We start from the raw sequence: 16035 nt of genomic DNA, 5'->3' as shown, positions 1-16035 counted from the left end.
GTACGTCGATATATATACATATATATAGGGATTGCTTCGCGAAAGCAGAACACCTTTGCTGGTTGGTAACTTTGCCGTAAGCGGAGTTAGTTTCCGATTTGCAATGTACTTGTGTACGTGCAAACAATTAGTATCATTAAATAGGAGAATGTAATTTCTTATTTAGGATCCAGTCTTTGGCAAAAGAAGATAATTGCGTGTCTGGAAAAATTGGCTGCATAGAGTCTGAAGATTTTCTCCAAGTTTAAGACAAATAGTACACAAAATTATGGTAATCGTGGAACAATATTGGAAAAATTGATTATAGATTTCATAAATATTTATCACAATAAAAAAAAAGATTAATACGTACATAATAAATTTTATTATATATAATAGTAAAATTAATCCAACATGTTTTATATCTTATTGTGGTAGATATTAATATTTTTATTGGGATAAATATTAATCAGAGACTCTTATAAAATTCTTCCGTGATTTTCAGAGTAAATTCTAAGAGAAAAAAATGTCCTCCGTGTATTCTTTCAATTTTTTTCTTACTTTTACGCAAGTAGCACGCTGACGTCATTAAACGTCAAATGACGTCAAGATGACGCGCGCTTGCTACTTCGCTAACTTGAAGAAATCCTTCATTAAAGCTCGAAGAAGGGAACATTATTCCACATTTTTTCCCGTGAAAAGGGGGAAAATATCTTTAATTGAATGGTCGATTGCGCACGAGATCTATTATCGGGACACCCGGTAAATATTGCACCCTCGCGTTCAATTTCTATCCCTCATCCCCCTAGTATGTCGTTACGTTATACAAGTTCCGCGATAACGTGCCGGTAACCGTAAGATATAACTTTCGACGTAGTTTCCTGTACCCAAACACGTACGGGTGCATCTGTACGTGGACGTGTGTGAGCATATATTAGGAATCTGTATATACTGAGCCAACAGTATCGCGTGACAGGCGGTTAACGAGGCTGCTGCGGCTACGGAAGACACGATCTTACAGAGCACACACAGGACGTATTTCCGGGCTCTCATATAATTAGCGTCCAAAATTCATTTTTTTATATACTGTCATTTTTCTTCACGACCGATCTCTGATTAATCGCGAATGTCAGCCTCATCCGCTCTCGATTATAAGATCAGCGTTTACCCTTCTTTCTTCCTGTCCCGTGCGATAATTTTTCCAATTTCTATGAAGAATATTGTGGGTAATATTTAAAAAAAAATCAATTGCATTTTTTTATTTATTTCTTTGTTTTTTAATATAAAATATTGCTCGAAATATTTGTAATATATAAATTGGAAAAAAAGAAAATATTTTATACAACAAAAATATGTTTACCATACAAAATATCTTTTATTAGAAATATTTTATATGTAATAAAATATATTTTTACAGAGTAAAATGATAACACAATGTGTATTATGAAGCTTCCCGATGTTCCACGTATGCGAAGCATTTGACGTCTGATTGGCCCTTTGTATTCGAAGGGGTTGAATTGAGCGCGAACTGGTCTTACGATGACGATAATCATATCGATCGTCCCTGATGCTATAGAGTGCAGTGTACCACTGATCAACTGTAACAAGAGCACGATTGCATTGTGTGCACTGCTAATTTTGCTGTCGCGGCTGCGACACGTCGGCATGCGTGCGCCGTTTAAGCAGAGTTAATTATCATCGGGACAATAATTAATTACGTTTGTTCGGTTCATCTTGTAACGTTGTTTTCGCAACGTCAATCAGTCGTAACGACGATAAAACCTCTATACGTATAAATGTATTGCAACAGTCTTTCCGACGAGAAATGCGTATAGTTGCATTATTATACAACAGTGCAAAGTAATACATATTTTTTCTATTAAATTCGATAGAATATATTGGTTTTATAGAATTAAAACAATTAAATGTAGAATTTAATCTTCTCAAAAGTATAAATGTAAAAGATTGAAAAAACAAATAAGACCTTAAGCTTTCGATGTGAATGTGTATTTAAACAATAATATTGATATTTAAAAATAGTCTAGCCAAATATACAGATGTCTCGAAATTGAAGAATTATCTGTTAATGGCAGATTTCTAGTTGGAACGAATAATTTTCAAGTTATAAGCGTTTGAAAATAAAGGATTTTTCGCAAACTAAGCTTTGTAGAAATAAAACTACAATTTTCAATTAATTTCACATAGAGTTTATTTTAATTTAAAAACTTTAATTTAAGGTTTAGTTATGTATTAACAAAAATGGCCTCTCCCGATATTTTAGATTAGTAAAAAATCGTTTCCAAATGATCCTAGAAATCTGCCAATAATATAATAGATGCTTCGCAAATTTTAGAACATCTCGTATATCATAAAAGTACAAGATAATTGAATTTCGATTTATTTACAAATAATATACCAATAAATTATTCAATAAGTAAATTAACGATTGAATAAATATGTATATTAAATTAAATGGAAAGGTACAGTTGCATATTAAAAAGATAGCGAAATCATGAGTAATAAGGACCCGAGTAGAAACATTTCTGTAAAAACTGATCAATATCTAAAAACTATCTAGTTTTTCTAATTAAGATTTTTCCATTATTTATTAACCAATAATTAAATAATATTTTTTTCGAAATTTTATAGCCAGTTATTAGCTATAATATGATATTCGTTTTTCATTCACCAGATGGCGCTTGAGAAATATTAATATTTTGCTCGAGCGGCGTATAATTTTCGTAGATTGAAAAGTTGAAAGGGATTCCGGGCTGAGACGAGATTAACGAATGCGATAAATAAAATGAAACAATGGCGATTACGAGTAGCCTTTTCCAGGAGGAAGGAACGAGGGCTAATGGAGAATGCGCGATACAGACCAGCCACGTCTTAACGTCGCCATTACTCGACCAACAAATAAGATTTTATGACCCCTACGACCCATTTGCCGGTCACCGGTCATCGACCAACCGGCTCGTTCGCCATTTATTTTTTTTTTCTTAGTCTTGATAACGAGAAACGCCGCACACGTGGAATTATAAATATTAAGGCTCGGTATAATATTTACATATGCAATCGATTAATTGTTCCTCACTAATTGGAGGCTAATGGAGATAATGGCCTGTGTACGCAAATCAAGCTTCAAGGAAGGATGGGTGGAATATGTAAATACATGAAAATCATAATTGGTAGCGGTTTTTTCTAAATGGATGGATCTTGATTTAATTATGCGTTTTTAAGATACATTTTTAATTGAAGTCGCGACGAATTTTTTTGACGGATGATTTACGCGATTTTTTATTTCTTTTTTTTTTATAAGTAATCTATAAAATTATAAAAAAAATTATGCAACAAAGACGAGCGTCGTCGTATTTTTTTTCTCACCACTAACGTTATTTCCGTTCGATACTTTCTCGTTCGCAACTTTGCCGGGCGAAGAAAAATGGGGATCGGATCGGAAAAATTTTAAATTAAAGTCGTGACGAATTTTTTTTGACGGATGATTCGCGCGATTTTTTATTTCTTTTTTTTATAAGTAATCTATAAAATTATAAAAAAAATTATGCAACAAAGACGACCGTCGTCGTATTTTTTTTCTCACCCCTAACGTTATTTCCGTTCGATACTTTCCCGTTCGTGACTTTACCGGGCGAAGAAAAATGGGGATCGGATCGGAAAAGACAAGAGGAGGAAATATCTGCAGAGGGCGAAAGTCAACGGACATGAATTTATTGCATCCAGACGAGGCGAAATCGGTCGAAGGGAGTGGACGATAGAGGAGCAATTCTGGGGGATAAAAGGGGGCTGGTGCGTCGCTTATTATACTTATTATTTATCATCCTTCATAAATAGATCTCCTCTCCGGGTGAGGATGCTTCGAATAGCCAGATAAAGGACGGGATAGTGATTTATAGGGGTCTCGAATTAGTGTCACTCACATATGGCCTTTTTTTTCGCGAATTAATCCGGATACGTGATAATATACCGTATTTTCGGAGATCAATCAATCGGAATTATATGATCGCTCTATAAATCGATTATTTAGTCGTCAAATATAGTTTCTCTATACATTTTCGTCGACAATATTTTTGGGAATGAAATTTTCGGATTTTATTCCAGATTCTTCTCTTTTATTTATTCGATGAGTGTGCATTTTTTAGAATTTTTTGAAAATATTTATTATCTCGAATTATGACTTGTGAGTTGATTTTTAAGAGGAATTTTTTGACAGCTTTGATGACGTTTATAATTTTAAGTTTTGTATAATAATATTATAAAAAATGAATTTTATTTCAGATTCTTCTCTTTTATTTATTCTATGATGGTGCATTTTTGGAAAATATTTTATCTCGAATTACTACTTATTGATTTTCCAGGAATTTTTTGACAGCACCGATGACGTTTATAATTTTAAGTTTTGTAATATTATAAAAAATGAATTTTATTTCAGATTCTTCTCTTTTATTTATTCTATGATGGTGCATTTTTGGAAAATATTTTATCTCGAATTACAACTTATTGATTTTTCCAGAGGAATTTTTTGACAGCACTGATGACGTTTATAATTTTAAGTTTTATAATATAAAAAATGAATCATAATTATTGCAAAAGACAGTTTATCAATTTTAATATGTCACAATATATAATTTTGATAATTTATAGAATTACATATCTCTAAATTGTAAACGACGTTTAAAAAATGTAATTGTTAGCTAGACAGTTTATCAATTTGAGTCGGCGCAAAAGTCACAATATGACGGAGGAATAATAATTGCCTCGCATAGATATCTGAAGCTAATCCAACTTGGAATCTACTAGAATGGCATACTAATTCGGGTACTTTTAGACTCGCATGACCTGGAAGTAAAACAGACGGATGGAATCGAGAATCCATTAGTGACCGATTGAAATTCCGATCTAGTTCGCTTAAGAGCGAAGTACTTAAATACTTTTATGCGAGCGACGAACATCTTTCGCCGTTATTATAGTTTCGTAAGAGTCCATTACCACGTCGGTGGTTATGAGATTAAAAATTTTCCAGCTTGGAAGGCTTTCGCGTTGCACGAAAAGCTGTAGAATTGCGGGATTACTCAAATCAAATTTGTCTCTAGTGAACATTTACGACAAGGATCTTCTTTTTTCTTTGTTATCACAATAAAAATCAAATGACGCGAGCAAACTTTATTTTTTATAATTAATTATAAGAATAAAATTTATGATCAAATTTCCGATTGAATAATGTATATAATTTATGGTATAAAATTTATAATAATTAAAAAAGTAATAGTATATAACGCAATATTTTTTTAAATATAATTCATTGATTTTCGAATTAAATATCGACTGATATTATATTACAGAGTAAGTTAGCGAAAAATAAAACTATAAGAATGAAATTAATTTTTTTTTTCTTTTAGATCGAATGCAATCGTTATTAATTAACAGTTTCTTGCGTTGAAGTTGCGGCGAATCTCGTAAAATCGGAAATTAGGGGGCCATGTCGGTGGGTGGGCGATAGCCCAGGTATTTAAATGGATTCAATTTGGATCGGTGCCAGGCAGACTCGTGCCAACCCGTCGAAAGATGCTCGTAAAAGATGAAACTCTCGACTCGTCATCGGACGAATTAATCGCCATTCGACAATTAATCTCGGCGAATCGAGTCGCTATTAAAGAAATCTCGCGATGCGATAGATCTGATTTGAGAATGATGAAGATTCGTGTCGGACTCAACTCTTCTTCCTACATTATGTTATTGTATAAAGCAATATTTTTATTATTAATTAATTTTTTATCTTATTATCTTAATTAATCTTTGATTAATTCTTTCAATTTTTTATTTATTTAATTTTATATTTTATTATATTAATTTTTGTATCTCATTATAATATAAAAAACATAATTGGTGTTATATATTTAATTAGTTTGTTTTGTTGCATAAAGCGATATCTTTATTATTAATTGATTTTTAATTAATTTATTCAATTTTTTATTTTGCATTATTATTTTACATATTTAATTTTTGAGTAATTCATTCAATTCTTTATTTATTTAATTTTATATTTTACATTATTCGTTTTTGTATCTCATTATAATATAAAAAACAATTGGTGTCTCATATTTAATTAGTTTGTTTTTTAGTGTAAAGCGATATTTTTATTATTAATTAATATTTGATTAATTTATTCAATTTTTTATTTTACATTATTAATTTTTATATCTCATTAATATAAAAAACATTGGTATCATATTTAATTAGTTCCAAACAAACTATTATTTTTTATAAGAAGGAGAGTATTGAAAAATAATGTTTCGTAAAAACATTGTTTCTAGAACTCACATTTTTATTTAATTTATTTCCCTGGATTTGTTTAATTTTTTTGACTCATTGCTGAAATTTTTCTTTCCTTTACAGAACAAAGCGTCCCTCGTCCGAGTATTACCACTATACTCTGGAGAATTTGTCGTCATAAATATTTCAAGCGGCGTCGTTTTGACTTAGGAATGTCGTCCGCGTCGCGTTTCCGCGGACGGGCGACGACATTCTTCGACGTGACTTCCGAAATTTCGTCGGCATTCCCGGCATTCGGGAAAACGTGGCCGCACGCGTGACACGTGTCGCACGCACGTCGACTGCCGAATAAAACCATTTGTCAAATTGCGTTCCACCGAAGGGAGAGGGCGCCCCGAATTTCTTGACGCTCCAATCGCGGGAATCGACAGCTCGCTCGAACCAGAAGTGATGTCCAAAGATGTAGGGTGGATAAGAATGAGAGCAAAATATTTTATATGTATAAAGGAAAGGGAGAGGCCGACACATTTTTGAGAAAAAAAATAATGCTGGATATTTCTTGTGAAAAATATTCTAAAAATGTTTTTTTTCTTTAATGTCAATATTTTTCCAGCTAAAAAAATTCATTCCATTCTTAATTTTATTTTTGTCTAACTTACTCTATAATATTAATCGAGATTTAATTCGAAAATTAATGAATTATATTTTTCAAAAATATAATTTATTGACATTATAGACAAAAAATATCTTTAGAATATTTTTCACAAGAAATATTGTCTATGTAAAGATCACATCTATTAAATAATGAATAATGGATGCATTAAATAACTCAAATAAATTAAGTAGAACGAAAAAAATAAATAAGACATATATCGTATTAACTGGACTTGAACTTAAAAATTGGCAATTTAAGTTGAATTTAGAATTGGGAAGAGATATTTTTTATCGATCTTAGAAATCGAAGGACGCGAATCTTTTTCTTTCTCTCGGGATTTTTTAATCAAATTAGTAAAAAATGAAATATCGATGTTCCCTCTCGATATCATATCTCTGCGTCGATTCCGAGCGGCAGAAGCGCTTTTCCAGGTCAAACGAGACAGGAAACACCGCGGGCGGTTTTCGCAATTAGCGAGTTTAACGCGTTCCACTCGTACGAGAGGTTTTTCGGTTGCGCTTCCAGCGCATCGACATATCAAACGCCGTTACCAGATGTTTTTCGCATTGTTTTCAATATTTTTTCGCCTGACTTCCTCGAGATGACGCAAATATTGCTCATAAGAGTAATCCATGCAAAATAATTTATTTTATCTCTTTATATTTCTAGGCGAATTTTAATATTCCTATTATATACATAAGAAGTATTTCTTATTTACTAAAGAAAAATATTTTTTATTTTTAATATTCGTCGATCTCGACTTTTTATATTAATATTATCATATTTTTTTAATACTATTTTTCTCAAGGATTTTATGGTTAATTATTTTGCAGATGTCCTGACAGTGGACCGTGTAAAATAATTAATTTTATCTCTTAATAATTCTAGGAGAATGTCATGTATATAATAAGAAATATTTTATTCTAATATTCGTCAATTTTCAAATTTTTTTATATTTATCACGATTAATTAATATAATTTTTCTCAAGGATTTTATGGGGTTAATTATTTTGCAGATGTCCTGACAGTGGACCATGTAAAACAATTAATTTGATCTCTTAATATTTCTAGGAGAATGTCATGTACACATAATAAGAAACATTTTTTTCTAATATTCGTGAATTTTCGAATTTTGTCATGTTCGTCAGGATTAATATAATTTTTCTCAAAAATTTTATGGTAAATTATTTTGCAGATGTCCTGACAGTAAACCATGTAAAGTAATTAATTTGATCTCTTAATATTTCTAGGAGAATGTCATGTACATGACATAAGAAACATTTTCTTCTAATATTCGTGAATTTTCGAATGTTGCCACGTTCATCAGGATTAATATAATTCTGGATGGTAAATGATTTTGCAGATGTCCTGACAGTGGGCCCCGGGCCACCAGGATGCCGACAGACGACGACTATGGCCGAAGAGATCGTCTCCTGTTGCACCAGCACCCTATCGCTCAGTACGGATCCTCGTCAGCTCCGCTTCCCGGATCGAGCGCGCCGAATTCCGGTGGCGTGGGGACCCAGATCGGTCCCAACAATCCCAGCGACTGCTTCACGAAGCTACAAGCGGAGCAGCAGCAGCAGCAATCGTCCGACTTGCGTTCGGTGGCGAGCACCGCGAGCCAGTCGGGCCAAGAGCGTTACCAGTCGGATCAACAGACCCAAAGCAGCGAGCATGTCGGGAGCCGAATGGTCGATCGGCACGAGAAATCCGCGGAGAAGCCTACGATCGACTTCTCCAAGTGCGGTGAGGGTCGTTCGTCGGGTTGCGAGCGCTTCGGGCATTACCAGGCTCCGAGCGGTGGCGAGCATGTGGGGAACCGAATCGGTAGTGAACGGCACGAGAAGGCCGTGGACAAGTCTTGCATCGATTATCCCAAGTGCGGAGAGACCGGTCGTCCCTCGAGTTGCGAGCGTTTCGGACATTATCAGACCTCGACGTTCGGCCAGTCCTCGAGCTTGCACTACGGCGCGCATTCTAACGCCGATCGTTTCGCGCGATTCAACGATCTCAGCGCGTTGCACGGCGAGCAACGGGTGGTCTCCGCTGGCGATCGCTACTCCATCTGCAACTCGGAGCTGCACTTCGATCCCACGGGCTCGAGCGGCTCGGGCGAGTACGCGAACGCGAACGCGCTCGTCGGCTCCTTCGCCTCGGAGACGTTCCCGTCGCCGCCGTCGCCGGCACCGGCCAACGATCGCTTTGTCCCGCCACCGCCACTGTCGCCCAGTCCGAGCGAGAAGTACGCCTCGAGCCAGAGCCTGGCTGGTTACCCTGCTGCTGATCGCATTTTGCCCCCCAATTCTCCGGGGCCCAAGTATGGCGCCGACGGCGCCTCTTCAGCATCGCCGATGCCCGCCAAGGAGCGCTTCGCCTCCACCGAGCGGCTGTTGGCCACTCAGCAGTCAGCCAGCGGCGACCCCAAGGATCAGCAACGCTACCCTGGATCATCGTCCGATCATCGTCTGCTCTCGGGCTCCTCCCCGGTTCTGGAGGGACTTCAGACGGGACTTCAGAGCGGCGGAGGAGGCGTCTACGCCAAGGACACTCGCTACGCCGCTATTTCCGCGGACAGGATACTGTCCTCCTCGCCGATACACGCTCCGGTACCGGAGAGATTCAAATCGGAAAGGTACTTGGCCGAGTCGCCCGTTCACGATAGATATCCTCGACAGGATCCATCAGCGACAGCACATCACGAGCGGTATTCGGCGATTGCGGCGGCCACCGAGAGGTGAGTCCATCATCTGTCAACTTGCCAGAGTTTATTCATTATTTTGAGACTTATTACTTCATACATTATTGTATCCCTGTTACTTGCGAGTAGTTATGATACTTTATTTACTTTTGTATTTTAATATTTTATTAGTCTCTCTTTATCCGTTTAATATACCTGACTGATGTCTATTAGACACTATTCTCTTAAAACATTTTTGAATTTTAATCATTCTGTTCTTTCTTTTTTACAAGTACGTATTAATCTCATCTACCTTTAGAACATTAATAGCAAAATCATTTATGTTACTGAATCTCCTTTTTGTATAGTTGTATTACTAGGACTAAAAATATAGTCGAAACGTGATTTGAAGTAATAAAGAAAATTGCCAGTTTGGTCGAGAGAAAGGTGTTTAAATTTATTCTTCATTCTGACTGGCGAGACTTGAAGAGTGACACGGTTAATTAATTTAATATTTTAATTTATTTTCTGTAGTATTGTTCACTTGATAAGGACCACAATCACATGGTCGATTATTGAATTCTTCTTATTGCTTCATATTTTTCGTTTGACGTGTCCGCAGGTTCCTCTCGAATTCGCCTAATCCTGAGAGCGCGCATCAGCGCTATTCATCGTCAGAGCGCGCGTCTCTTCAAGCCTCTTCCAGCAGTTCCGAGCAAAATCGGCGCCTCTACACTGACAGAGGCGTCGAGACAGTTTGTCAGAAGTATACGGATCGATCGATCGGCTCGCCGGCGTCCACCGATTTCGGCAGATACTCTGGCTTCTCGGAAGTCGGCAATCAGACGCGATCGTACGTGTCCAGCAACGATCGCTTCAACGATCTCGCTCTGCAGCGCTGCAGCCAATCGCGCTCGATCGACAGATTCTCCAGCGACCGATACCTGGCTGGATCGTCGCCCGCGCACGACGGCAGGCTGTCCGGTTCCGAGGCGTCGCGATACCTCGTCTCCTCCACTGAACGTCTGCTGGCGCCGACGTCTTCCTCGCCGTCCTCCTCTTCAGAGACTGGTGAGTGCGCTCAAATTCTAGAAATATCAGTTAAAAACCCTGTTTTCATGGTAAATAACGACATGTATTGAAATCAGGGTATTTTTCATCAACAGAATTCTTGCTTCAGTGCTTCTATTTAACGACAGATAGATAAATTGAATAGAATAATCAATGTATATTGTGTCTCTGCCAATTTCCATATTTAATTTTTTGTTGTATCGAAATATCTGTAATTGAAAGATGTTATCGCGCGATGTTTCTCTTTCGAGCTTTTTATTTCACGATTCACAAGCGATATGATTCTCTGTTTGACGCTCAGGCACCAGGTACCACTCGCCCTACACGACGTCCACCGGCACTCAATCATCGGCTTCCAACGAACGTTTCCCGTCAATTTCACCAACGCCCGAAGCGTCGTCGAACGTTCACCGCAGCAATGGCGGCAACAACGGCTATCAAAACACGAAGAGCACCGTCGACAAGTATCTGGTTTCGAAATCTGTTCAAAGCGGCTATGATCGCTATTCGGTCGGCAGCCAGAACGATCATCAGTTTGGTCAAGATCGATACTTTGCCTCCGGCGGCAACGGCGACCGTTTTCAAGCTACATCCGGAGCTGAGCGTTTTCACGCTTCTGCTGATCGCTATTCACCGGCGCGCAGCGTCACCGACAAATATCTGTCTCTGCCGAAGCCCAAGGACAGGTACACCGGCCGTATAACGCCCATTTCTTGCGCCACTTCCGTCGTAGCGACCTCCTCGACCGATCGCGCTTACGGTTCGTCGAGCGCGAGCTACGTGCCACCAACTGCGCATACCCCTGTTGAACGATATGTACCACAGCCGCCGCCCGAAGTGCTCTACCCGGACAGGTAAAGGGACAAACACAATAAGGAATTTCATTCCTACTCCTTCCCTTAACTCTCATTTTATTACAATCAGAGTTCATTTGAGAACATTAGCTGATTTGTTGAACGGAAAATTCATTTTTTTATTCCAATTTTATGTAAAGTGTGAGGTTTTTTGTAAGGAAAATTGTTTGATTTTTTAGTATTTTTAATTTCAATTTTATAGTAAATTAGTGTGAGGTTTCTTTGTAAGGAATTGTTTGAATTTTTAGTATTTTTAATTCCAATTTTATAGTAAATTAGTGTGAGGTTTCTTTGTAAGGAATTGTTAAAATTTTCCTTACAATAAAATTGGAATTGTTCATTTGAGAACATCAGCTGATTTGTTGAAAGGAAAATTAATTTTTTCATTCCAATTTTATGTAAATTAGTGTGAGGTTCTTTGAAGGAAAATTGTTCGAATTTTAAGTATTTTTAATTCCAATTTCGTATAAAATTAGTGTGAGGTTTCTTTGTAAGAAATTGTTAGAAATTTCCTTACAATGAAATTGGAATTAGAGTTCATCCGAGAACATCAGCTGATTTGTTGAAAATTGATTTTTTAATTTCAATTTTATGTAAAATTAGTGTGAGGTTTTTTGTAAGGAATTGTTCGAATTTTCCTTGCAATGAAATTGGAATTAAAAAATTAAACAATTTCTTGTTCAGCAAATCAGCTGATTTTCTCAGGATCCAACTTCACATAAGATTAGCGCGGAATTCTTGATCAGGATCGTGCTATATAAATGCCAATTGTTTTTCCACCGCAAAATCTTGTACTTCCTATCAACATTACCGCCTTCCGCGAATTTTCTGTTGAACCATAAGTCTGAAATTTTCCTGTTTGTCTAGGTATGTGGACAGGTACGTGCCACCCGCGGCGCACACGCCGACCGATCGATACGTGCCCGCGAGCGATCCAGGCGATCCATACATGCGTCGGGACCTTGGCTTTCATCATCATTACCGGCTACCGCCGCCCGCCGGTTTTCCATACCAAACGCCGCACTTCCGGTTCCGCGGCTTCGCGTACGCGACGTCCGCGGGCGGCCGGCACGGCGGCAGCCCCGGCTCCAGCAGCTCCAGCAGCACGGCGTCCAATCAGAGAGAGACCTTCGTCACGTCGCCGCTGCTGAGGCCCAAGGCTCGCGCGTCCGCGGTCGAGTTCGGCGCCGCCACTTCCGCCGCCGCGACGCCGACGACGACGGCCGGCCGTCACGTGTGCGCGAACCCGGCCGCCTGTTGCGGAGACGCGTCAGCCAACGGAAGAGGCTGCTGCCAGATGAGGAGGTCCCTGCCGCCCGGGACCCTTCCGCCGATACCCACCCAGACTTCTTCATGGTGAGTACTTTTATTTGCTTTATTCGAGGCGGAATGATTTATTGCGAAATTAAAGTGCGGTAATAATTATCAAAATACAAATATATAAATTGACGGGTAATTATATACGCATATTCCACAAGATTATTTATCTTCATTTATGCATTTTAAAATGCATGAGATGTTATATGTATATTTATCTACAATGTTTCTATGACGTTTGTTAAACGTGAATATTATGCAAGCTGCTTTTATTATAATGATAATTATGAAAATATGCTTTTAAAGAGACGGAGCAATTTATAAAACTTAATAATGCAGGATACATTTATTTCTTCATTTATTATTATTGCTTTACATTTTATATTCCCGACTATCGTTGTTAGAAAAGCATTTTTATCTTTCAGTTTTTTCCTTGTTTTATTCATATAATTCTCGTAAATCCATGATTGCCCTCTTTTAAGAGGCATAAAATAAAAATTAATACAAGTCGATATTTCGAAATGCGCGCACAGATATTTTTCTAAAAAAATTATATAAAAAGCTTTTTTTGAGATAAACTTTACGAAATAAAAATACAAATTTCTTCATCTAAATAATTAAATAAACAAATCGTGAAATAATGTTGAAATAGACAATCATATTTATTAATACAAAAATATGAATTCTATTATAAATATCTGATGAAGTATTTCAAGTGTACTCTAAAATAAAAGCATTGAAATATCTCAAATGCTTTTTATTATTCAGCGATGCAAAAGCTTTTTGCTACTAGAGATAAACAAGCAATTAATTTCACAATTAATAAATAATAATAAATTGAATAAGAGTACATTGGTCCATGAATTGCTCCACTCGTTCGATGCTACTTGCTGCTTCTTCTTCTCTTGTTTATCTTTTGCGCAGCTGTCACTCGACACTCACTCGCGAGAATAATGCGGTTAATTATGAATTCGTGCTAATCAACAGAATGCAACGATCGCTCGGCACTTTGCATAGCACTATATCAACGTTAAACTTTATTATACCGCGACTGGAGAACAATGCGAGTACTACGATTCTCTCGGAAATCTGCGGTCTTACAATTCTGTATCTCTGTTGCTGATAAACAATGTAAAGAGAGAGGCAGAAAGAGAAATTTATTAGTTTGAAAAGAAACGGAATATTCTAAATATACACTTATTTTTGATTGTATTAAATATTATTTCTAATTGTATTATAAATATTTAAGACAAAGAAAAAATCCTCAAACATTCAAATGTCAAAATCAGCTGATTTCTCGCAGAATTTTCTCTCTCATATGATATTATAGATGTCATAGGAATTTATTACTACGAAAAGAAACAATATTCTAAATATATTTTTATTTTTGATTGTATCAAATATTTAAGGCAAGGAAAAAATCCTCAAATATTTAAATGTCAAAATCAGCTGATTTCTCGCAGAATTTTCTCTCTCATATGATATTATAGATGTCATAGGAATTTATTACTTCGAAAAGAAACAATATTCTAAATATATATTTATTTTTGATTGTATCAAATATTTAAGGCAAGGAAAAAATCCTCAAATATTCAAATGTCAAAATCAGCTGATTTTTCGCAGAATTTTCTCTCCTTCTCTCTCTCTCTCATATGATATTCATTCGGCTCTCGTTCCTGCGGTGTAATAACAATATAGCGCCCTTGTTTGCATATCGTATCCTTATATCGATGTATGCTTATCCGATGTTAGTCGTGCGACGAAGCTCGAGATAGCAAGTATAGTATTAGCTATGTCTTTGTTATTATCCTTCGAAATGCGATTATTTGTCATAAATCGTGATTATAAGTTTTGGCGCGGTTGATTGAACTCTCTCGATAAATGTATTTTATATTAACAGTTTCGCGTTATGACACAATATACATGCATAGAAATGTAAAAGTTAAAATTACACATAACTATATAGCGTGCATACAGAAAATTGCAATATTCGAAAAAAAAATTATATAATTAGATTTGTTAACTTTTCGCACGGACAGATTTCGATCAAATTAAACTCGTGATTAAAATCGGTGAAAAATTCAAAGCGCGAAAGGCAAAATATAATCTATTGCGATCGTATTTGAAGAAATAATTGTTATATCCGCACATAAAATCTCGCAGATATATAAAACAATTTATAATTACTGTCACACTTTGATTCTTAGTTCGAGTGAATATATCCGCTTCGATAAATAATTGTCGCTTCAATACGAGCGGATTTATGACTATAGGCTAACGAGAGTCATTTAATCGCAAGTATTTATTAGGCAATGATTATTTACGAAAACAATGATGATGAATTTATATCTCGCGTATTTATTTTACGCAGAAATCAACTCTCTCTCTCTCTCTCTCTCTTTCGATGGAAATCACAAATTATTGTGATTTCATCGAGATCTTTACGCGGGCGATAATTATTATTTCTTTCAATATGCCTGGATTATAAAATATATTTCGAGCTTTGAATTTTTCACCGATGTAATTTGCTAGTTATTATCGGATTGAGAACGCGGCTGCGATTGTACAATTGAATAAGCCGTATATCTGAAACGCGTATTATTAATTAATTTAAAAAGGGACATATTTCGCGCATATTTTTTATTTTTATTATATTAATTATTTCGGACAAGCAATTAATTATTTATATTCGGGGCTCATTCTGGGAATAACAGCGCGCTGTTGTTACGTCAACGCGTCAATATATCGATTTATCGATATTTCGATATATCGATTTATCAATATTTCGATATATCGATATATCGATTTATCGGTATACTTATATCAAATCCTTATTTATTATATTTCAAGTAAAGAATGATTCGTTCATGTATAAATTTGACGTGAATTTTCTTTCTCGCTCCGTAACAATTAACAGTAACAAATAATAACTTTGTTATAGACTCGTATCGATGCGTCTTTATACGCGTCACTTCCGTAACCCGTCAGTCGTGCTGCGAGACTCGAACGAGCCGGTCGCGAATCGCGATATTATCCATTCAAAACACCGATTATTCGCCTAATATTAATTATCAGTTCGCGCATCGTGATTAAATCGCGCGATAAACGACACAGGTAATCGCGACGACGAGGCTGTCTGATCGAAGTAACGAAACGGTATGACGTATCGATTTGTTCTGCAATGTATA

The 16035-nt window shown here is 36.5% G+C and overlaps 1 protein-coding gene across 4 annotated transcripts in view; it reads left to right on the top strand.

Annotated features, from left to right (window-relative positions):
• The window catches only part of rho-5 (rhomboid-5), a 99529-nt gene that overhangs the window by 28468 nt on the left and 55026 nt on the right, over positions 1 to 16035 (top strand). For all 4 annotated transcript variants that reach the window (XM_085480486.1, XM_085480487.1, XM_085480488.1 and 1 more), the window contains exons 4-7: positions 8289 to 9662; positions 10228 to 10676; positions 10978 to 11530; positions 12398 to 12886. In XM_085480486.1, coding sequence (XP_085336612.1) covers positions 8320 to 9662; positions 10228 to 10676; positions 10978 to 11530; positions 12398 to 12886 — 2834 coding nt within the window. In that variant the 5' untranslated portion in view covers positions 8289 to 8319. The remainder of the gene's footprint in view (positions 1 to 8288; positions 9663 to 10227; positions 10677 to 10977; positions 11531 to 12397; positions 12887 to 16035) is intronic.

This window comes from Nylanderia fulva, unplaced genomic scaffold (assembly GCF_048542155.1).
Source record: "Nylanderia fulva isolate GAGA-0341 unplaced genomic scaffold, ASM4854215v1 Scaffold15, whole genome shotgun sequence".
Taxonomy (NCBI): Eukaryota; Metazoa; Arthropoda; class Insecta; order Hymenoptera; family Formicidae; genus Nylanderia; species Nylanderia fulva.
This window is presented reverse-complemented; position numbering and strand designations above follow the sequence as displayed.